The sequence below is a fragment of the Staurois parvus genome, unplaced genomic scaffold (genome assembly GCF_062004578.1).
Source record: "Staurois parvus isolate SC_StPar_1 unplaced genomic scaffold, SC_StPar_1.0 ptg001283l, whole genome shotgun sequence".
NCBI classification, from domain to species: Eukaryota; Metazoa; Chordata; class Amphibia; order Anura; family Ranidae; genus Staurois; species Staurois parvus.
The window spans coordinates 624,181-647,500 of record NW_028319079.1 but is presented as its reverse complement, the minus strand read 5'-3'; the positions used below and the strand labels follow the sequence as shown (position 1 = coordinate 647,500).

The 23,320-nt window shown below is 43.9% G+C and overlaps 1 protein-coding gene across 3 annotated transcripts in view; it reads right to left on the bottom strand.

Annotated features, from left to right (window-relative positions):
• ILDR2 (immunoglobulin like domain containing receptor 2) overlaps window positions 1-23,320 on the bottom strand; it is a 492,420-nt gene that overhangs the window by 268,006 nt on the left and 201,094 nt on the right. For all 3 annotated transcript variants that reach the window (XM_089660826.1, XM_089660825.1, XM_089660827.1), the window contains exons 2-3: window positions 15,130-15,450; window positions 1-36 (exon numbers count right to left, since the gene is read on the bottom strand). The exon at window positions 1-36 is cut by the window's left edge and continues 84 nt beyond it. In XM_089660826.1, the coding sequence (XP_089516952.1) occupies window positions 1-36; window positions 15,130-15,450 (357 nt within the window). The remainder of the gene's footprint in view (window positions 37-15,129; window positions 15,451-23,320) is intronic.

Sequence of the window (23,320 nt, the reverse complement as noted above, 5' to 3'; positions counted from 1 at the left end):
CACCCCACTGCACAGTCCCAAACTGGAGGTCGGCATCTGAATTAAACAAAAAAATACAGAAAAGAGTTTAAAAGGAGGAATTTAGGAAATGTGATGAGCAACAAATAAATTAAAGTGAAACTGTACTTGGCCCAAAGTAGGCAATGAAATCCCTATTAAAGTATAAAACGGCAAAAAGTTTTGTTTTTTTTGTAAGTTTTAGATGGATTAGAACCCCTGTAAGGTTGTTATTACTGTCTGTGCCCTTGTTAGGGAGATCAACCCTCTCCATTTGTTCTGTTTTCCCATTATCATCAAAAGGGAAAGTGAAAGAAAATCCCAAATTTTGACTGGACACCAGAACAGTAACCATGTGGAAATCTTCCAAAGCGGACACTGGTTCTGGTGGCACCACAGGATTCTCTCACTTTGGGGGGATTTCTTCCCACTTCACGTTTTGGCTATGGGACACGAAGTAAACGGAAATTTCCCCAATGGGAGACAATTGGCATCAAAAGAGGGGTTATAACCCTCCCTTACTCTATCCACAAAAATAAATAAAGTTTTGCCTATTGCAGTCATGCTAAAAAGTTTCCTTCCCCTGGGAGAATTAGTAATATACAGTATGTACCATTTTTAAAGAAAACATGAGTTAGCCGCAGGGTGGATTTGATTTAAATCAAACTGATTTAAATCACAATTTAAATCACTAGTCAGTAAGGCTTGATTTAAATCCTAGTTTTCTACATAAAGACTAATTCTTGCTGGTATAACTTTAATATACAAGTAGATGAAGATTTTTAGAATAATAACTTTTCATATTAGTTTTTTTATCCCCAGTTTAATAGGTTAATCATTGATATTTGGACTTTTCTTTTCTGAGAAAAATAATCATTACCTTAATAATAACAATTTAAATAGATTTATTCAACTGAACAATAACATTCCAGCATATGTGATTTGCTTAAACATCCATGTTTGGTAACTAATTTGGCTAAACAAAATATATATATTTTAAGAAACTTAGACTGTCAGCCCCTTCCTCCTCACACTTAGTCTCACTTTCTTCTTGTGCAGATCTATTCCACTCCAAACAATCAGAAAAATATTGTTTCTATTCTATTCACTGAACTTCTTGAAACTTAGCAGTGAAGGGGTTGATTCTGTATTCATAGGTTTGTAGAAGTTAGGATGAAGGTCTTTTTCTTAACTCTGTTCATGTTATAACATTTTTGCTGTGAAGAAGAGGCATGTGATCTCCGCTGAGTCAAATTCAGTTTTGAGAACTACAAAAGTAAACCGAACATCTGTGATAATATCTTGTAGGCAGAGAAACTGCCCAATAATCTTACAAAAACCTCTGGAAGAGCATGACATTGTGAATGGATTCATGGAATTTATTTACCAAAAAAATTAAACATATACAGCCTTATTCTACATAATTAAAAAACTAATCTTTATTTCATGATGGAATAACCTTTGGATGGTAATATTTTTTCCTCATAAAGCATTTTATACAAAAAAATCCGATTAAAATCAAAAAAATCCGATTTAAATCAAAAAAATCCGATTTAAATAAAAAAAATCCGATTTAAATCAAAAAAATCCGATTTAAATCAAAAAAATCAAATTTAAATAAAAAAAATCCGATTTAAATAAAAAAAATCCGATTTTTTTGATTTTTTAAAAAAAATCATTGATTTTTATCCACCCTGGTTAGCCGGAAAAACACGTTTCTTTTATTTCTTATGGGATTCATATTCTGTAACTATAGGTCATAACAGAATGGCCCAATCAAAAAACAAAACATGGCAACAAGCGAAAAAATGAAATGCCCCTTGTTCAGTCTGCGTCCCCTTAGTTCATAATTCTGTGTATTGCCCCCTTTAGCATCAATGACAGCATGCAGTCTTTTGTAATAGTTGTCTATGAGGCCCCCAAATCCTTGCAGGTGGTAGAGCTGCCCATTCATCTTGGCAAAATGCCTTCAGGTCATGTAAAATCTTTGGTCGTCTTGCATGAACCACATGTTTGGGATCTCTCCAGAATGGCTTGATGATGTTTGATCATTAGACTGGGATGGCCACTCCAGATTATAGTGTGCCAGAAGCTGTGAGACGTGTCAAGGTGTTGTCAGGTATAATGTAACCCAACAATTCTGGCATTTGTGGCTACAACCTTTACAAACATAGTTTCACTTCGCAGTCCCTCACTCTCAAACTGCAGGCCCACCCCTCTTCCCCCTGCTCTACTTACCTAAATTGCAGTATGGTTCTCCATGCAGCCTTCTGTTTTTCTTTGAACCCAGTGCAGCCATGTGTGCTTCACCAGCATAGCCATGGCATCCATTCACCTCTCCTTCTCATTCTCTCTATGAAATAGGAGAGAGGGGCATCTGTAGTCCACCGAGTAGTGGGGCACTTTTCAAACAGGTATGGTAAAATGTTTTCATTGGTACTGTTTATTCAATTTTTAAAAAGTAGCAAATAAGAGGCCTTCATTGTTAGGGGTTTACACACACTTTATAGAGGAAATCCAGCTTGTTACATTGATCCAGCTTGGACTAACTATGTACATGGTATTACCAAAAGTATTGGGCGCCGGCCTTTCCACGCACATGACCTTTAGTGGCATCCCAGTCTTAGCCCGTAGGGTTCAATATTGAGTTGGCCCCGCCCTTTGCAGCTATAACAGCTTCAACTCTTCTGGGAACGCCGTCCACAAGGTTTAGGAGGGTGTCTATGGGAAGGTTGGACCATTCTTCCAGAAGCACATTTGTGAGGTCAGGCACTGATGTCGGGGGAGGAGGCCTGGCTTGCAGCTCTCCGCTCTAATTCATCATAAAGGTGTTCTTTGGGGTTGAGGTCAGGACTCTGTGCAGGCCAGTCAAGTTCCTCCACCCCAAACTGGCTCATCCAAGTCTTTATGGACCTTGCTTTGTGCACTGGTGCGCAGTCATGTTGGAACAGGAAGGAGCCATCCCCAAACTGTTCCCACAAAGTTGGGAGCATGAAATTGTCCAAAATGTCTGATGCCTTAAGAGTTCCCTTCACTGGAACTAACGGGCCAAGCCCAACCCCTGAAAAACACCCCCACACCATAATCCCCCCTCCACCAAACTTTACACTTGGCACAATGTAGTCAGACAAGTAACATTCTCCTGGCAACCGCCAAACCCAGACACGCCCATCGGATTGCCAGAGAAAGAAGCGTGATTTGTCACTCCAGAGAACACGTCTCCACTACTCTAGAGTCCAGTGGCGGCGTGCTTTACACCACAGCATCCGACGCTTTGCATTGCACTTGGTGATGTAAGGCTTGGATGCAGCTCCTCGACCATGGAAACCCATTCCATGAAGCTCTCTACACACTGTTGTTGTGCTAATCTGAAGGCCACACCAAGTTTGGAGGTCTTTAGCTATTGACTCTGCAGATAGTTAGCGACTTCTGCGCACTGTGCGCTTCAGCATGCGCTGACCCTGCTCTGTCATGTGACGTGGCCTACCACGTGGTGGCTGAGTTGCTGTTGTTCCCAGTTGCTTCCACTTTGTTATAATCCCACTAACAGTTGAGCGTGGAATATTTAGTAGCCAGGAAATGTCACAGATGGACTTATTGCACAGGTGGCCACCTATCACGGGACCACGCTTGGAGTCACTGAGCTCCTGAGAGCGACCCATTCTTTCACAAATGTTTGTAAAAGCAGTCTGCATGCCTAGGTGCTTGATTGTATACACCTGTGGCCATGGAGGGGGTAGGAACACCTGAATCCTATGATTTGGAGGGCTTGCCCAATACTTTGGCAATATAGTGTACATACCATACCTGACTGATGCCTCTGAAAGCTGGAAATCATTGAACAAAGAGCGTGATGCATGAGAGAATGGCCTGCATTCATTGTGAAAATGCAAAGCATTCTCTTAATGGTGCCTGTGCTGAATAGCTGACCTCCTGTGTTCAGAATGTAGCAGTCCAGCCGCTCATCACGGGACCTGGAAGTTAGTGAAGTAGTACTGTCCGCTTCAATGATTTCCAGCTTCCAGAGGCATCGGCTGATTATAGTATTTACTGTAAATAGTTACATTGATCCAAGCTGGATTAACCCTTTTGCTGCCAAGTCCATATATCCTATGGACCTGACAGCGAGGGGGGGGGGGGGTTTACACACAATCCAGTGGCTGCAGCCACCGGGATTGTGTCTAGAACAGAGAGGCAGACTCCTACCTGTCAGGTGGAAGCAGTTGGGTGGCTGTGCTTCCGCCCGATTCCACAGCCCCCAGAAAAATGCCCCACCCCCATGCGCACTCCCGCCATGAATTCCGGGCTCTGCTTACCCATCTGCAGGCCTGGGGCCGACATGGCGAGTGTTGGCAGGTGGAGGGGAGAGAGGAGCGCGGAGACACGGCAGCTCTCCTCCTCTTCTTGCTGTGACCCAGAAAGTGAGGTGTATGATGTCACTTCCGGGTCACCACTGTCATTTTGTCACTGCGATCTGCATTACAATACATCCAGTGGAGCCCACAGGAGACATCTGGGGTCTTTTAGACCCTGCATGTCTTATAAAGAGAAACTATCACCTAAAAATCATTGCAAAATCATAGTTTGGTAGCCCAGTCCAGCCTTGTGTAGGTCTAGAATCCTGTCCCTGACATCCTTGGACAGCTCTTTGGTCTTTGCCATGGTGGAGAGTTTGGAATCTGATTGTTTGATTGCTCCTGTGGACAGGTGTCTTTTATACAGGTAACAAAATGAGATTAGCAGCACTCCCTTTAAGAGACTGCTTCTAATCTCAGCTTGTTACCTGTATGAAAGACACCTGGTAGCCAGAAATCCTGCTGAATGATAGGGGATCAAATACTTATTTCCCCTTAATGAACATGCAAATCAGTCATCATTTGTTAGACACGCATTTCTTTTGGATTTTTTGTTGCTATTCTGTCTCTCAGTGTTACAATACACCGAACATTCGATTTTTAGACTGATCATTTCTTTGTGAGTGGGCAAACATTCAAAATCAGCAAGGGAGCAAAAACTTATTTCCTTCACTGTATGTATAGAATATCTATAGTATAAAACAGAATTTTAAAAGAAAAAATGTGTGCAATATGGAACCCAATATCTATCTATTTAGTTGTATCCGACCCTTGGTGATTGCATGGACTGTCACTCGTAAGCGACTTTTTCCATGAATTCTCTTAGCAATTATTTTACAGGGTAGGTTGCCAGATCTTTCCCCAACCCCCACCATGCAGGAGATCCCGCATGGCCAGGGATAAACCAGGACAATTTAGACAGGAGCCAATTAACCTACCAGCATGTCTTTAGAGTGTGGGAGGAAACTGGAGTACCAAGAGGAAACCCACGCAAGCACAGGGAGAACATGCAAACTCCATGCAGGAGGCACCATGGTTGGGAATCAAACCCATGACCCATTTAATGCACGGCAGACATGCTAACCACTAAGCCACTGTGCCACCCGGAACCCAGTATAGGATACACTATATAACAAACATGCAATGTAAAAGTGCTATGCCTCAAAAAAGCATACAATAAAATACAATAATATGAATAAACAGATAAAACAGAATAGCATCCGCGTGAATCCAGTGCCAAAAAGTGATTCCCATAAAAATCCACAATAGACATGCAATCAATCAATTGCATGTATAGACAGTGCAGCGTGACCTCCCTCAACTCTTCTCCCATGTACCACCTCATGTCCTCCACCATACCACACACAGAGGCTTACCGAAGGGTGTACGACTCTCATGCGAGAAGTCAAACAGCACTTATCATACGGCAAGGCGAGATGGCACCCCGCAGCTTAAACCCCGACTTCTCCTCCAGTAACACAGCAGCAGAAGGTAGTATAAAACCGAGCAAACACGCTCCAAATAGTGTACAATCCAGGAGCAAAGTCTATTAAAACAGGTTAAAAAAACTTACAAAGGGAAATGCATACAGTATCCAGCAAAAAAAAAAAAAAAACCCCAACTCCCAGAATTCCAAGTATCAAAGCGCGCATGTGCAGTAACGTCATAGCTTTCGGCTCCGCCCAACGCGTTTCATTAGATATGACGCATTTCTGCAAATATGACATTATCAGGTCCATCAGCCTGATTATTATATACGAGAAGCACTGTTTGGCACTGGATTCACACAGATGTTATTGTGTTTTATGTGTTTATTCATATTACTGTATTTGCTTATATGTTTTTGAGGAATAGTGCAGCACTTTTACATTGGATATAAAATATCCATACCTGGAATTCTTTAATGCTCCAGCATCTGCCAAACACTCAAACAGTACTGGGTGGACTGACAACAAATTACTGAAATATGACTGCAATTCAGGCTAGAATTGCAAATAAACTGTGTTGCTCCTGCAGTTATATGGGAAATGTGACAAGAGCACTCCTACCTGGAGAAAGTAGGTTACTAAATGATCCACGCGGAGTAATATGATTCAAAATAATTTCCAACAATACTTTATTTGATCACATAGATCATAAGGAGGTTAAACATGAGCACGGTGAACATGTCAAACACATAAAATCATGTTAAAAAGCACTTGGCGTCTTCATTACGGGGTCATCTTAGCACATAGAGTACCATATAAGGCAATGTAGGGTAATAATAAGATAATTATCCTAGATTTCCATGAGTTTCCAACTTGTATTAGAGTGAGCCATGTATTCAGCAGATATGTTCCCAATGTACGTCAGGAGCCTCCTGGTATGTGAGAGCTGGAACACAGAAATACATAATGTATGTATAGAAATATAAGAACCGAATCACATCTAAAGCTCACCAGGCCTCCCTCTACACAAGTCAATGGATACTTCTATTACCTTCTCAATGATGAGGCTATCAAACCCGCTTCTCAAATGTAGGGACTTCCTGGGTAACCACCCCAAGTGAAACAAAGTCCACAGTACCAAATGATTCTGGGGATATATATAAAAAATGAATGTATAGATCACAGGCATCAAGTAAACCATGAAAACAAAAAACACAATGTGGGTATATTACCATCAATAAAGATCAAGAAGACTCCCGTCGACTTGAAATGGGATCAGGTCCTTGATGCTTGTTCAAGAGGTGCATATGGGGGTGGAGAACCAGGTAGTCACAGTACATGGATTTCAAACATATGTAGTATGTATTGGCAGGCCGTAAGTACCTGAGTCTATATACCCAATGAAGGGTTTCCAAAAATTGCTCAAATAGAGAAAATTATTGCGGTTTCATAAGGATATGGCTATGTCACAGCATATAATACCTGAATAGGATAGCGTATATATACATGTATACTATCCTCCTGAGAGGATTTCCAAAAAATTCCCAGAGTATACAGGGTAAATTAGGCCCATATGACATGCCTTCTTAACACCAAAAAATGTTTTTTACGTTTTGATCGACTGCTTCCTCTGCTATTTGTTAAATCAAATATCTCTCCTTTCTCCCAATCCTCTAAATCTCTTCTAAATTTTTGTTGTTTCGTGAATTTCAAATTTTTTTGTATTTTTTCTATCTCTTTTCTAAGGAAGTCGTTATGTTTATCAAATTCAGGATCGTTCTTCAGAGGATCAAGTGATTTTGCACTCTCATTAATTTCATTAGAGAGTTCATTCAATTGAACCTTCTCTTCTTCCACAATTAGTCGCATGATCTCTATGCCATGCTTTATACAGACCTCTTTCCACCTTTCCAAAAATCTGGGAGTGTGAAGATGTTCTGCTGGAATTACCCTTTCTCTTAATCCTCTGGGAACAATCCCTCTCTCTATATACGATTCAAGGGATGTAATATCCCACTTCCTATTCAAATATTTAGTAGTTAGTTTCTTATGCAATTTAAACTTAGTCTTGATGTCTCCCTCATTTCCCTCTACCTGAGGGTCCTTGTAAATGCAGATCTAATCTCAGCATCCATCTCCTCATTAATCTGATAGGCCATTTCCCCCCTAGATATTCTCCCTTCCCTGAAGGGGGAGGGGAAAACAGCCTGTCTTATATGTTTAGTCAAAGAATATTAATTATCCAGCAGTCTGACGAAGTCTGCGGTGATTGGCGGACGAAACGCGTCAACGTATTGACGTCACTACGCTCAGTGTCTTCATAGGGTGCGGCGCCCACGAGGCGGGAAGGAACGGCGGTGTCACAGCTCCCTGCTAGGAAGGCACAAGGCCCTCTGAAAACTACCATAAGGCTACTATTACAGCAGTTCGCAAACGGCAATCCCCTAGGGGAACATACCTTCCACCGGTGGCAAGTTATTTAAGCTTACAGCTGTTTAGTTCACAGGGCTTATATGGTGTTAAGAAGGCATGTCATATGGGCCTAATTTACCCTGTATACTCGGGGAATTTTTTGGAAATCCTCTCAGGAGGATAGTATACATGTATATATAAGCTATCCTATTCAGGTATTATATGCTGTGACATAGCCATATCCTTATGAAACCGCAATAATTTTCTCTATTTGAGCAATTTTTGGAAACCCTTCATTGGGTATATAGACTCAGGTACTTACGGCCTGCCAATACATACTACATATGTTTGAAATCCACGTACTGTGACTACCCGGTTCTCCACCCCCATATGCACCTCTTGAACAAGCATCAAGGACCTGATCCTATTTCAAGTCGACGGGAGTCTTCTTGATCTTTATTGATGGTAATATACCCACATTGTGTTTTTTGTTTTCATGGTTTACTTGATGCCTGTGATCTATACATTCATTTTTTATATATATCCCCAGAATCATTTGGTACTGTGGACTTTGTTTCACTTGGGGTGGTTACCCAGGCAGTCCCTACATTTGAGAAGCGGGTTTGATAGCCTCATCATTGAGAAGGTAATAGAAGTATCCATTGACTTGTGTAGAGGGAGGCCTGGTGAGCTTTAGATGTGATTCGGTTCTTATATTTCTATACATACATTATGTATTTCTGTGTTCCAGCTCTCACATACCAGGAGGCTCCTGACGTACATTGGGAACATATCTGCTGAATACATGGCTCACTCTAATACAAGTTGGAAACTCATGGAAATCTAGGATAATTATCTTATTATTACCCTACATTGCCTTATATGGTACTCTATGTGCTAAGATGACCCCGTAATGAAGACGCCAAGTGCTTTTTAACATGATTTTATGTGTTTGACATGTTCACCGTGCTCATGTTTAACCTCCTTATGATCTATGTGATCAAATAAAGTATTGTTGGAAATTATTTTGAATCATATTACTCCGCGTGGATCATTTAGTAACCTACTTTCTCCAGGTAGGAGTGCTCTTGTCACACTACCATATTGTTTAGTATGCATTTTTCTGGGTTCATGGATCCACACTTGTACAAGTGAGTCGGAGATATGACAATGACACTAGCTATTTGTGTCATTTTGGGTGGCTTGTTTTTGTTTTATTTTTGTGATATATGGGAAATGTAACTACATTTGGGTATATTTCTATGCTTTTTAATGAGTTACTATTATGCTGCCACCATGTGGTCACTGTACTAATTGCAGTTATTTGAATGGTACAATTTCCTCCATCCTCATTGTAACTTCCTGTTATTCTTCCTGCAAGACAGACACTGACATGAGGAGGAAAACATTCCTTTTGGTCTTCAAATACTAACATCTACTGTGTGTTTGCCTGCACCTTCTGCATGCAATAAAGATACAGGTATTTGTGGATGTGGATTTGTGGAGTTCAGATATCTGATGAAGACTGTCAATAATGACTGTATCTGCTCCAGCCAGGACACAAATAGGAAGGGATAACTCACTATTATTTATTGTTTCATGTACTTGTATAGCACCATCAATTTACGCCATGCTTTACATATATATTGTACATTCACATCAGTCCCTAACCCTCAAGGGGTGTACAATCTAAGGTCCCTAACTCACATTCATACATACACTAGGGACAATTTAGACAGGATCCAAATAACCTACCAGCATGTCTTTGGAGTGTGGGAGAAAACCGGAGTACCCAGAGGAAGCCTATGCAGGCACAGGGAGAACATGCAAACTCCAGACAGGTGGTGCCGTGGTTGGGATTCAAACCAATGACCCTAGTACTGCCAGGTGGGAGTGCTAACCATTTAGCCCCTGTGCTGCCCTATTACAGCAAATGGAGTGACAATACCAATCTAAAGTTAGATATTCCACTTTAACCAACAATTCATAGTTTTCATAGTTGGTAAGGTTGAATAAAGACACTAGTTCATCCAGTTCAACCTATGTGGTTGTGTTTATGTTCATGTCAAAAAATGATATCCTAGATTGTAAGCTCCAAGGATCAGGGCCCTCCTATCCCTCTTGTATTGAACTGTATTGTTGCTGTATTGTCTCCTGTTATATTGTAAAGCGCTGAGCAAACTGTTGGCGCTATATAAATCCTGTATAATAATAATAATAATAATATATATAAATCCTGTATAATAATAATAATATCCCATATCCCTGTATATTGTGCTCGCTAACATGCCCATCTAACAGTTTTTTTTTAAACCATCAATACTTCCTACTTATTGTATAGGATGTGTATTCCTATTCAATAAAGAGAATGGAAAAGCCCCAGCATGCTATGAAAAGAACAATAAAGCAGTTGTGGGATTGTAAAAGTCAGCTTCATAATTGCTGCATTAAACTGTGCTGAGTATACATTAAAGTGAGTGACAGGAACATAAAACGTAGTGACAGTACATAAGCTTTTGGCCACAAGGATCGCCTCCATAGAAAGTGATCAGCAGTATCATTCCTGGGTACCTTCCCTCCCCAGAGATGGAGCAGAAGGAATTTACTGGAAACTCTGATTACTTGGCTAGCTGATGTAGAGGACTGAAAGTGATTAAAACGAATGTCAGATAATCACTAGGAAGCAAGCAAGGAAAAGGATTTAATGTGAAAGGTAAATCCACATTCCCGGAAAACAGATGAAATAAATACATGGGAGCTTTTCAACCTGCAAAGGATTTGTATTCCTGTTCGTCTGATCCTCAGATTCACACAGCTTTGCCCAACTGCACAGCCCTATCAGCCAGGAGACCTGTTTTTTCTCATTAAGTAACACTTAGGGCTCATTTATATTTGTTGAAACTTTAAAACACATTAAAGTGCCTACCGCTTCAACGTGCTTTTTTTAATATGTTTTTTGATGCTTCTGTGATGTTTCAGTGATGGTTATTTGAAGCTTAAATGATGCTGGGCAAATGTGCGTGTTGATTTTCTGTTTGTTTTAAAGGGGCCCAGTAGAACCCCAGCTCATTAGGATCCCCAGCTCGTTAAGCAGATCCTGTCAGGGTCCTGTCCACGGCAGGAGTTCTGGAAGATCTGGCATTTCTGCCAGTACTCTACATGGCCGCAGAAGTACACATCAGCCTCAGTCTGGTGCCAGACGGCCTTTATAAGGAGGCTGATCACTTCCTCTGGTTGATGGACGATCTCTAGCTCCCCGTGTCCTGTTCCTGTTTCCTGTGATTCTGACTTGTGATTTCCTGTTACTGACTCGGCTTGCTCCTGGACCAGTCTACTATGATTTACCCAATCTGACCTTGGCTTGGCTTACGGATACTCCCTCTTTCTCTCTCTCTCACTCTCTCGCTCCTCTGTGAATGACCTCAGCTATCCCATCTGACTACATCTGCTCTGATTCCCACCTGGTACCTGACCTTGGCTTGAACAGACTACCCAGTAAACATCTAAATCCCGGAAGGGCTTGCATACCACGCACAGGCGCCTCCTGTCTGCAGACCTATCTCCGTGCACCAGCTGTGCTTCTTAGTGGACCACCAACTAGCACTCCTACAGGCGACCTGTGCAACTTTGGGCCTGACTCTCGCTGTCCCACTCTCAGGGGAATCCGGGACTTAGCCGAAAGGGAAGCCCTCTCTCCATTGGCCTTCATCACCAGGTACGTGATAGATCCCCAGCTTATTAGTACCCTCATTCAGCAGATCTCCTACTCAGCAGTACTCCCGGCTCTGCTAATACCCCACTCAGTAATACCCCCAGCTTTGCTGATCCCTTGCTCAGTAACCAGCAGCTCTGCTGATCCTCCGCTCAGTAGTAACCCCAAGCTTGGTTGATTCCCTGGTTTGCTGATCCTCCTCTCTCTTTGGTCCCTGCTCACCTCCAGCTGCAGTGCCTTGAAAAAGTATTCATACCCATGTGTATAGAGAACCCTCATCGCAATAAACCTCATAAAAAAACAAATTGTGCGGCTAGCATATAATGCGTTCCCACATGTAAACCATAAATCAATGAAAAAACATAAATATGGTGTTAATAATATTAAACGTGCATATATGAATAGTGAGAACAAAAATTGTGCTTGTGACAATCAATGTGTGCTACACTAAATGTCTTGCCAATGCATACACATAGGTACCCATAGGACTGCACACAACCAGCATTGTAGGGGGAATGGGGACCAAAGGGAAATGGGAATGGAGTTGGGGGAAGACCTCTGCTGCCTCAGCCTCTGTCCCTCCTCCCAGAGTCTTAAGGAAACAGGTGGTAGTGACCGAAATTGAGTGCCAATCATTCAGTGGACTAGGGTAACCATTCCGGAGACTGAGTCACGGTAATGGGGAGAGCAGGCATAGGCCAGCACTTGCACCTGTGTCCCTAAATTTATCCTCTCTACTATACAACATGGCCAGTAAGCTTTCCAGGTTTCTATTTCATTCAGTCTAGTGAACCAATGGCCTAATGTTGGTGGAAGATCTGTTTCCATAGATCAGGGATTCAGACTCGGGCTGTGTTCAACATATACAGTTGCAAGAAAAAGTATGTGAACCCCTTGGGATTACATGGAGTTTTGCATGAATTGGGCATAAAATGTGCTCTGAACATCATCTAAGTCACAACAATAGAAGAACACAGTCTGCTGAACATAATACTACACAAACATTAGATGTTGCCATGGTTTAATTGCACATAACATGTAAACATTCACAGTGCAGGGAGGAAAAAGTATGTGAGGCCCTAGCTTAATGACTTCTCCCAGAGCTAATTGGAGCCAGGAGTGAGCCAACCTTGACTCCAATCAGTGTGATGATATTGGATGTGTTGCTGACAGCTGTCCTGCCCTTAAAAAACACACACCTGTTTTGGGTTTACTGGTTTCAAGAAGCACTGTCTGATGTGAACCATGCCTCGCAGAAAAGAGCTCTCAGAAGACCTACGATCAAGAATTGTTGACTTGCATGAAGCTGGAAAGGGTTACAGAAGTATCTGATGACGTTCAGAGCACATTTTATGCCCAATTCATGCAAAACTCCACGTAATCCCAAGGGGTTCACATACTTTTTCTTGCAACTGTATGGGGTCAGTGAGTGTTTGTATTGATGTAGAGGTACTATATTAAGATATAGCACGTCTCTTTTTAACTCGTGAATGTTGCAGCATAATTGACTGGCTCCCGTTTTTCTGTTTCTCCTTCCCCTAGGTATTTTTTTATTTCTTTTTATTGCTGTTTCGTAGAAAAGTACAAAAAATACAACAGAACACAAACACTACAGTCTCAGGTATGTAGCCAACGAAGTGGCATCATACAGACAATTACCCAACAGAGGTCAGGTGCATGTATGCCATCAACTACAAAACTATAAAGGTGTGGCCAGGGGCGGACTGACTACTCATGGGGCCCCCGGGCAATAGGGGATCATGGGGCCCCTGTGTCCTTGCCCAAACTCAAAAAAGCCTATGAAAAAGGTACCAGGGCCATCTCATGGGGTGCTCTACTGACCCCGGGCCCTTGGGCAGTGCCCGAGTTTCCAAATGGTCAGTCCGCCCCTGGGTGTGGCTCGTTTTAAAAGGAGGATATCAGCAAGATTCCATCATATTTCATATCAGTGCGTAACCCAGGTTCCTAGAGATTGTCTATTGGGCCAAGCAGGTGGCAGGAGGAATAAATGGTGGTGGACCCTGGTAGTGGTCTAGACATCAGCCGTAAAGGATTCCACCAGCCATTTCGATCAGGTTTTTTGCATTTTTTTGGGCATCCCGTATGGAGATAGGTATCTTTGTATAATGGGAGAGTAGTGTTAACATGCTGCTTCCAAAAGGAAAGGGGAGGGTGGTGTATATTTCTTCCAAGTTAAAGTGATAGCCTTGCTGGCATAAAATAAAAGGAGGCCAATCATTGTCCTCTTTTGCCCCAGTGGGAACCAAATCCTCCACCAGACCTAACAAACAGGTTCTCAGGAATGGTGTAAAGGAGGTACATGCAACTGTATTAATTACAGAGACAATCTGATTTCAATATGATCTAAATATGAGGCATAACCAGAAAATGTAGGTAAAGTCACCAGGGGAGTGACCACAGCGCCAACATTCTGGAGAATGCGAGGCCTTCATTTTATGTATCTTACAGGGAGTGAGATAGGCCCAGTGGACAATTTTAAACTGGATGAGGCAATATCGTAAGGAGACCAAGATTTTAACCACAGAAAGAGAAACTGAGAGATAATTAGTAAAAAGCAGCTCACAATACAGGTAGTTAGGCTCACATTTAACCCCTTGATTACACAAGATGTTAACACCTTCCCAGCCAGCGTCATTAGTGCGGTGGCAGTGTATAGTATTATCTCTGATCATTGTAATAGTGTCACTGGTAATGGCAGTGGAACTAATTAGTCAGTTCCCACCCAGTATCAGATTTCCCACCGCACTACTACAGTCCCACTATAAGTCACTAATCATCGCCATTAGTAATATAATAAATAAATACAAATTCCAGTATCTATACCATTGTTTGTAGATTACAATCAATCAATATGGAGCAGAAGCAGAATACATTTTGGCCTAAATTTATGAAGAGATTTGATTTTTAAAAACTTTTTTGGATATGTTTTTAGCAGAAATTTTCCAAAATTTTAGGTCTTTTTTCCTTTATATAATAAAAAATAAAAAACCCTGTGGTGATCAAATACCACGAAAAGAAAGCTATTTGTGTAAAAAATTATATAAATTTAATTTAGGTAAAGTGTTGACCAAGCAACTGCCAGTTAAAGTAGCGCAGTGTCAAATAGCAAAAAAATGCCCTGGCCATGAAGGGGGTAAAATCTTCCAGGGCTGAAGTGGATATCCTTTTCCTTTCAAAGCAATATTTATAAATTAAACCACATTACCATTAACGATGGAGATGTCTCTCCCCTTGTAGAAGTCCCCCACCGTCACAGATGTCCCCAGTTTGGAGGCCACGGGACGCACCGTTCTGCTGCCGTCGGCACAGTCCAAGTACTGGTTCCCCCCCATGTTGGCTTTGCTGGGGGCTTTGCTGATGCCCAGCGCCTCCTCTGTACGGTCCTGGCAAAAAGACTTATATTTCCACTGCACCAGGACAGGCTGGGAAGAGGTGGTGGAGTAATGGCACCGCAGTAAGGTAGGTTGGAAGAGCATGACCGCCTTCTTGTGGTCAGGCATAGTGACCTGTACCCCATGGGACCAACCTGCAGAGACAGACAAAAAAATAGATATGAATGACAGGAACTACAACAGCAATCATACTTAATTCACAATTCATTCAGCTCTTCATTGTATGTTTAAATGTTTATTTTAGAGTTTTCAGCCAACTGAACATTAGATTGAAAAAAATATGCTGAGAACTAACCTGCACACTGTTTCAGCAAGTTACTACAATTCCTTACCTCTACGATACTAGATGAGCTATCAGGGAGGGAAACAGACCTCTGAAGGATCTACTACACTGGCTAACAAGAACAGCACCATAAGCAGCAGGAGGGTAAAATAAAATCTAATTGTGTAACAGGGCCGGATCTAGCCTGTCTGATCTGGGGGTGCAGTAATAAAAGTCAGGGGGCATAATGTCAGTAGTGTGACAGGGATGCATGAAACCAGTATTCCCTGTTCACTCGGCACACTTTTGTACCACGGAGTCATAACCTGGAAGTAACATCTGACAGGTAGTGCAGAGGTGGTGCAGGAGTGAACTGGGAATGCTGTCAGTAGTTTAGGGTGATTAAACAGAACCTGTGCCCCTTATATCAGGTGTCCCTAACAGAGTCCCTCCTTATACCAGGAGTTCTTCTCAGAGTTCCGCCTTACATCAAAGTTCCTATAACAGTCTCTTTTTACATCAGGTGTCCTCACCAGAGTGCCCTTTACATCAACTGTCCCCATCAGAGTGCCCCCTTACATCAACTGCCTCCTTCAGAGTGCCCCCTTACATCAACTGTCCCCATCAAAGAGCCCTTTACATCAACTGTTCCCATCAAAGTGCCCCCTTACATCAACTGTCCCCATCAGAGTGCCCCCTTACATCAACTGTCCCCATCAAGAGAGCCATTTACATCAACTGTCCCCATCAGAGTGCCCCCTTACATCAACTGTCCCCATCAAAGTGCCCCCTTACATCAACTGTCCCCATCAGAGTGCCCCTTACATCAACTGTCCCCATCCGAGTGCCCCCTTACATCAACTGTCCCCATCAGAGTGCCCTTTATATCAACTGTCCCCATCAGAGTGCCCCTTACATCAACTGTCCCCATCAGAGTGCCCCTTACATCAACTGTCCCCATCCGAGTGCCCCCTTACATCAACTGTCCCCATCAGAGTGCCCCCTTACATCAACTGTCCCCATCAGAGTGCCCCCTTACATCAACTGTCCCCATCAGAGTGCCCCCTTACATCAACTGTCCCCATCAGAGTGCCCCCTTACATCAACTGTCCCCATCAAAGTGCCCCCTTACATCAACTGTCCCCATCAGAGTGCCCCCTTACATCAATTGTCCCCATCAGAGTGTCCCCTTACATCAAGTGTCCCCATCAGAGTGCCCCTTACATCAACTGTCCCCATTAGAGTGCCCCTACATCAACTGTCCCCATCAGAGTGCCCTTTACATCAACTGTCCCCATCAGAGTGCTCTTTACATCAACTGTCCCCATCAGAGTACCCTTTACATCAACTGTCCCCATCAGAGTGCACTCTTACATCAACTGTCCCCATCAGAGTGCCCCCTTACATCAACTGTCCCCATCAGAGAGCCCTTTACATCAACTGTCCCCATCAGAGTGCCCCCTTACATCAACTGTCCCCATCAGAGTGCCCCCTTACATCAACTGTCCCCATCAGAGAGCCCTTTACATCAACTGTCCCCATCAGAGTGCCCCCTTACATCAACTGTCCCCATCAGAGTGCCCCCTTATATCAACTGTCCCCATCAAAGTGCCCCCTTACATCAACTGTCCCCATCAGAGTGCCCCCTTACATCAACTGTCCCCATCAGAGTGCCCTTTACATCAACTGTCCCCATCAGAGTGCCCTTTACATCAACTGTCCCCATTAGAGTGCCCCTTACATCAACTGTCCCCATCAAAGTGCCCCCTTACATCAACTGTCCCCATCAGAGTGCCCTCTTACATCAATTGTCCCCATCAGAGTGTCCCCTTACATCAACTGTCCCCATCAGAGTGCCCCTTACATCAACTGTCCCCAATAGAGTGCCCCTACATCAACTGTCCCCATCAGAGTGCCCTTTACATCAACTGTCCCCATCAGAGTGCCCTTTACATCAACTGTCCCTATCTGAGTGCCCTTTACATCAACTGTCCCCATCAGAGTGCCCCCTTACATCAACTGTCCCCATCAGAGTGCCCTCTTACATCAACTGTCCCCATCAGAGTGCCCCCTTACATCAACTGTCCCCATCAGAGAGCCCTTTACATCAACTGTCCCCATCAGAGTGCCCCCTTACATCAACTGTCCCCATCAGAGTGCCCCCTTACATCAACTGTCCCCATCAGAGAGCCCTTTACATCAACTGTCCCCATCAGAGTGCCCCCTTACATCAACTGTCCCCATCAGAGTGCCCCCTTACATCAACTGTCCCCATCAGAGTGCCCCCTTATATCAACTGTCCCCATCAAAGTGCCCCCTTACATCAACTGTCCCCATCAGAGTGCCCCCTTACATCAACTGTCCCCATCAGAGTGCCCTTTACATCAACTGTCCCCATCAGAGTGCCCTTTACATCAACTGTCCCCATCAGAGTGCCCTTTACATCAACTGTCCCCATTAGAGTGCCCCTTACATCAACTGTTCCAATCAGAGTACCCTTTACATCAACTGTCCCCATCAGAGTGCCCCCTTACATCAACTGTCCCCATTAGAGTGCCCCTTACATCAACTGCCCCCATTAGAGTGCCCCTACATCAACTGTCCCCATCAGAGTGCCCTTTACATCAACTGTCCCCATCCGAGTGCCCCCTTAGATAAACTGTCCCCATCCGAGTGCCCCCTTACATCAACTGTCCCCATCAGAGTGCCCCTTACATCAACTGTCCCCATCAGAGTGCCCCCTTACATCAACTGTCCCCATCAGAGAGCACCCTTACATCAATTGCCGCCTCAGAGTGCCCCCTTACATCAACTGTCCCCATCAGAGAGCACCCTTACATCAATTGCCGCCTCAGAGTGCCCTCTTACATCAACTGTCCCCATCAGGTCTCATGGATTTGTGAATTCACTCTCAGAGGTCTGGGGGTGCACAACTAAAATCTGGGGGGGCACAGCCCACCCCAGCACCCCCCTAGATCTGGGCCCGTTGTGTAAATTCTTTTACGTTTAGAGTTTGTAAGTTAAAAAAGACAAGATATGTATTTCTGCTTTGAAATAAGGAACATCTGGACTGAGTCCACCGAGGAGCATGTTCCCTGCAGAGTTCACTATATGGTTCTCTTAATGAAGAATTTCAGCAGCTCATTAAAATAAATGTTGTTTTCTCTAGAATAAAAGAAGGTATGAATACGAAGTTCACCAAAATCCTCCCAGGGAGTTTGTTTAATTTCAAATGTCAGTTTAGAGGCCCAGTATACAGAGCGCACGAGTCGGCGTCTATAAAGAGCAACAAATAACATGACGGTGGAATTAAACTCAGAAACGTAAAACCGCTGACAGGCAGGGATCTTGTGACAGAGGAGACCCTAGTGGTCTCTTCTTCATAATGGCTTGCCCGCCTGTCAGCGGTAATATACACCGAGCCGTGCATGCGCAAGGTCAGAACGTAATTACAGCACCGTTCTGTGACTCCCATGTGTATGCACGCAAATGGTGTCACCATGGCCTAGCCGTGCAAGTGAACTCCATACAAACATCTAATTGGGCAGCACAGCAGCTAAGTGGTTAGCACTTTTCCCTGCCAGCACTAGGGTTGTCGGATGAAATCCCATACTCATTATGCCTACCACACGGTCAGGAAATACCGCTTTTTATGTGACCGTACGATAATCTGATTGTTAGTACACAGCTTTCTTCCCAAATTATTTGAAGTTACAAACACGAACATTTGTCTCGTACAATACCAGATCGTACTGTTTTCATTTAACCCCTTACCTACAGGGCACGTCTACCCCCTTCCTGCCCAGGCTAATTTTCAGCTTTCAGCGCTGTTGCACTTTGAATGACAATTGCGCGGTCATGCAAATTTTTATCATTATTTTGAGACAGATAGAGCTTTATTCTGGTGGTATTTAATCACCTCTGGGTTTTTATTTTTTGCTAAACAAGCCAAAACTGAAAATTTTGAAAAGAAAAATTTTTTTTTACTTTTTGTTATCAAATTTTGTAAATAAGTGATTTTTCTCCTTCACTGATGTGCACTAATGAGGCTGCAGTGATGGGCACTGATAGGTGGCACTGATGAGGAGGCACTGGTAGGTGGAACTGATAGGCATTGACAGGCATCACTGATGGGCACTGAAAGGCAGCACTCATATATGGCACTGATAGGCAGCACTGACTGGCACTGATAGGCAGCAATGACTGGCACTGTTAGGCAGCACTGACGGGCACTGATAAGCGACACTGATAGGCGGCACTGATAGGTGGCACTGATTGGCAGTGATAGGTGGCACTGAAGGGCATCACTGATGGGCACTGAAAGGCAGCACTCATATATGGCACTGATAGGCAGCACTGACTGGCACTGATAGGCAGCACTGACGGGCACTGATAAGCAACACTGACTGGCACTGATAGGTGGCACTGATTGGCAGTGATAGGTGGCACTGAAGGGCATCACTGATGGGCACTGAAAGGCAGCACTCATATATGGCACTGATAGGCAGCACTGACTGGCACTGATAGGTGGCACTGACTGGCACTATTAGGTGGCACTGTTAGGCGGCACTGATAGGCAGCACTGACGGGCACTGATAGGCGACAGTGATGCACACTGATAGGCGGCACTGACTGGCACTGATAGGAGGCACTGATTGGCAGCGATAGGTGGCACTGACTGGCACTGAAAGGCATCTCAGATGGGCACTGATATGTGGCCTTGATAAGCACTGGTAGGCACTGATATGTGGCATTGATGTGCACTGGTAGGCACTGATATGTGGCATTGATGTGGCACTGATGGGCAATGGCAGGTGGCATTGATGAGGATACACTTATCAGGGCACAGTGACCAGTGTAGATGTCCCCTCTGAGGAATGCTGATTACCGGCTCTCCTCTCCTCTCCTCTGTCAGCGTGACAGCTTGTGAGGAGAGAAATGCCGATAACCGGCATTTCCCTATTTACATGTGATCAGCTGTGATTGGACACAGCTGATCACATGACCGAGCCGACATCTTCGGCTCTTTCCGTTGATCGGTGATCCGCTGTGTCTGAGGGACACAGCGCACCACTGATCGCCGCATTGCACTCCCCCGGGGAGCACTAACACGCGGTTAGATTGGAAGGATGTCATATGACGTCCTCCCAGAACGAGAGAACCGCCTTGCGCCCGTCATTTCCTTATATGGTGGGTGGGAGGCGGTTAATTAGTACAGTTTTCGTCCGAAAATACAATACAAATACATTACATCACCAAATTTTTTTCTGCCGTACAAGAATATTCATAACTTTAGTAACCTCTTCAATTTCGATATGAGACTAGCATTCAAAAAAACAAAGTCGGATGATCATTCGTCCAATATTCTCATCGTGTGTACGCGGCTTTACACATCAACATAGGATTTGTTTATTGAGGAAAAAGGAGCACATTGGGGCAAAGAATGGAAAAAATATTGTATAACCGGGAAAAAAAACCCATTTGTGTATTAATCCCTTCATAAAGGCAAACTCTATCCCGCCGTCACTGTTATACCCAGAAATGTAAATCTCACAGTAGTTTAGTCTGCTAAGAGGATCACGCATCATTTTCTTCTAATCGCACGTTTTAACCTCGCAGCATGTGACGCAGACCCCTATAAATATTGCGCTGCCCAGGGCGCTGGCTTTAAACGTGGCTGAGATTTACGTGTGCCCTTGACTGCTCCTGCAAATGACTCGTCCTAATTGCCTCCGAATTTGATGTCTCTTAACGATCTTCCAATTAAAGAATTATGATTTGTTTGTAAGTTGCAGATAAATGTATTCGCAGCACTAAACAGATTTTGTGTTGAATTAAACATTAGGACTGAATAAAATATATAATGTGGAGGCTTTCAGCCTGCTGATAGTTTGGATGTAAACATTCAAGAAATGACAGCGGGATTACCCAACATCCTCTTGGTCTCCGAGAATTGTACGAACTTTGCTACAGTCAATACAAACATTTGTAAAAATGTAAGTGATTGTAAAGCTAGATCTTTTTTTTTTTTTTTTACATTAACCCCTCGCCTACCGGGCACTTTACCCCCTTCCTGCCCATGCCAATTTTCAGCTTTCAGCGCTCACACACTTTGAATGACAATTGCGCGGTCATGCAACACTGTACCCATATTTTATTATTTTTTCACACAAATAGAGCTTTCTTTTGGTGGTATTTAATCACTACTGGGTGTTTTATTTTTTTGCAATATAAATGAAAAAAGAGCGAAAATTTGGAAAAAAAGGTTTTCTTTGTTTCTATTATAACATTTTGTAAACAGGTAATTTTTCTCCTTCACTGATGTGTATTGATGAGGCTGCACTGATAAGACAGCACTGATGGGCACTGATAGGCTGCACTGATGGGCATTGATGAGGAGGCACTGATGATGCTGCACTGATAGGCAGCAATGATGGGAACCAATAGGTGGCACTGGTGGGCATTGATGAGGAGGCACTGATGATGCTGCACTAATATGCGGCACTGATAGGCAGCAATGATGGGCACCAATAGGCGGCACTGGTGGGCATTGATGAGGAGGCACTGATGATGCTGCACTAATATGCAGCACTGATAGGCAGCAATGATGGGCACCAATAGGCTGCACTGATGGGCGTTGATGAGGAGGCACTGATGATGCTGCACTAATATGCGGCACTGATAGGCAGCAATGATGGGCACCAATAGGCGGCACTGGTGGGCATTAATGAGGAGGCACTAATGATGATGCACTAATATGCAGCACTGATAGGCAGCAATGATGGGCACCGATAGGCGGCACTGAAGGGCACTAACAGGCAGGGGCGGACTGACCATTCGAGCACTTGGGCACTGCCCGAGGGCCCGGGGTCAGTAGGGGGCCCCATGAGATGCCCCTGGTACCTTTTTTATAGGCTTTTTTGAATGTGGGCAAGGACACAGGGGCCCCATGATCCCCTATTGCCCTGGGGCCCCATGAGTTGTCAGTCCAATCAGTGATCAGCATACTGCATGTGATCATGATCGGGACCTCGCACAGAGGCCCCGTACGACGATCGGTGTTCCACTGTGTCCGGAGGACACAGCAGGCACTGGATCGTGGTGCTGCGCGCTCCCAGCGAACGCACACAAGCAGGGGATGGGCTGTTTATAAAGGCCACCCGACCCTGCACTGCCACCGTCCGGCCATTTATATACAACGGCCAGACGGGAGGTGGTTAAAAACAGTGGTGATCACTAAAAGGAAGCTCTGTTTGTGTGAAAACAATTCTATACATTTAATTTACATACAGTGTTGCATCAGCGCACAACTGCCGATTAAAATACGATAGCAAAAAATGCCCTGGTCATGAAGGTGGTAAAACCTTAAAGAGGTCAAATGGTTAAAAACCAAATTAAACAGGCGAGGGTGAAGTTCCTCTTTAAAATCACACGGACCATGTGTGATTTGTTTATGACATTTTGGGGGGGAAATGAAAACTTTCAGATTTTATTCATGCCTGCTATGCAGGGGTGGACTAACAACTCATGGGTCCCCCGGGCAATAGGCGATCATGGGGCCCCATGTCCTTGCCCACACCCAAAAAAGCCTATGAAAAAGCCAATGAAAGGTACCAGGGGCATCTCATGGGGCCCCCTACTGACCCTGGGCCCTCGGGCAGTGCCCGAGTGCACAAATGGTCAGTCCACCCCTGCTGCTATGTACAATAAATACTGACTCTCAGCAACTCTGTATCCGTAGA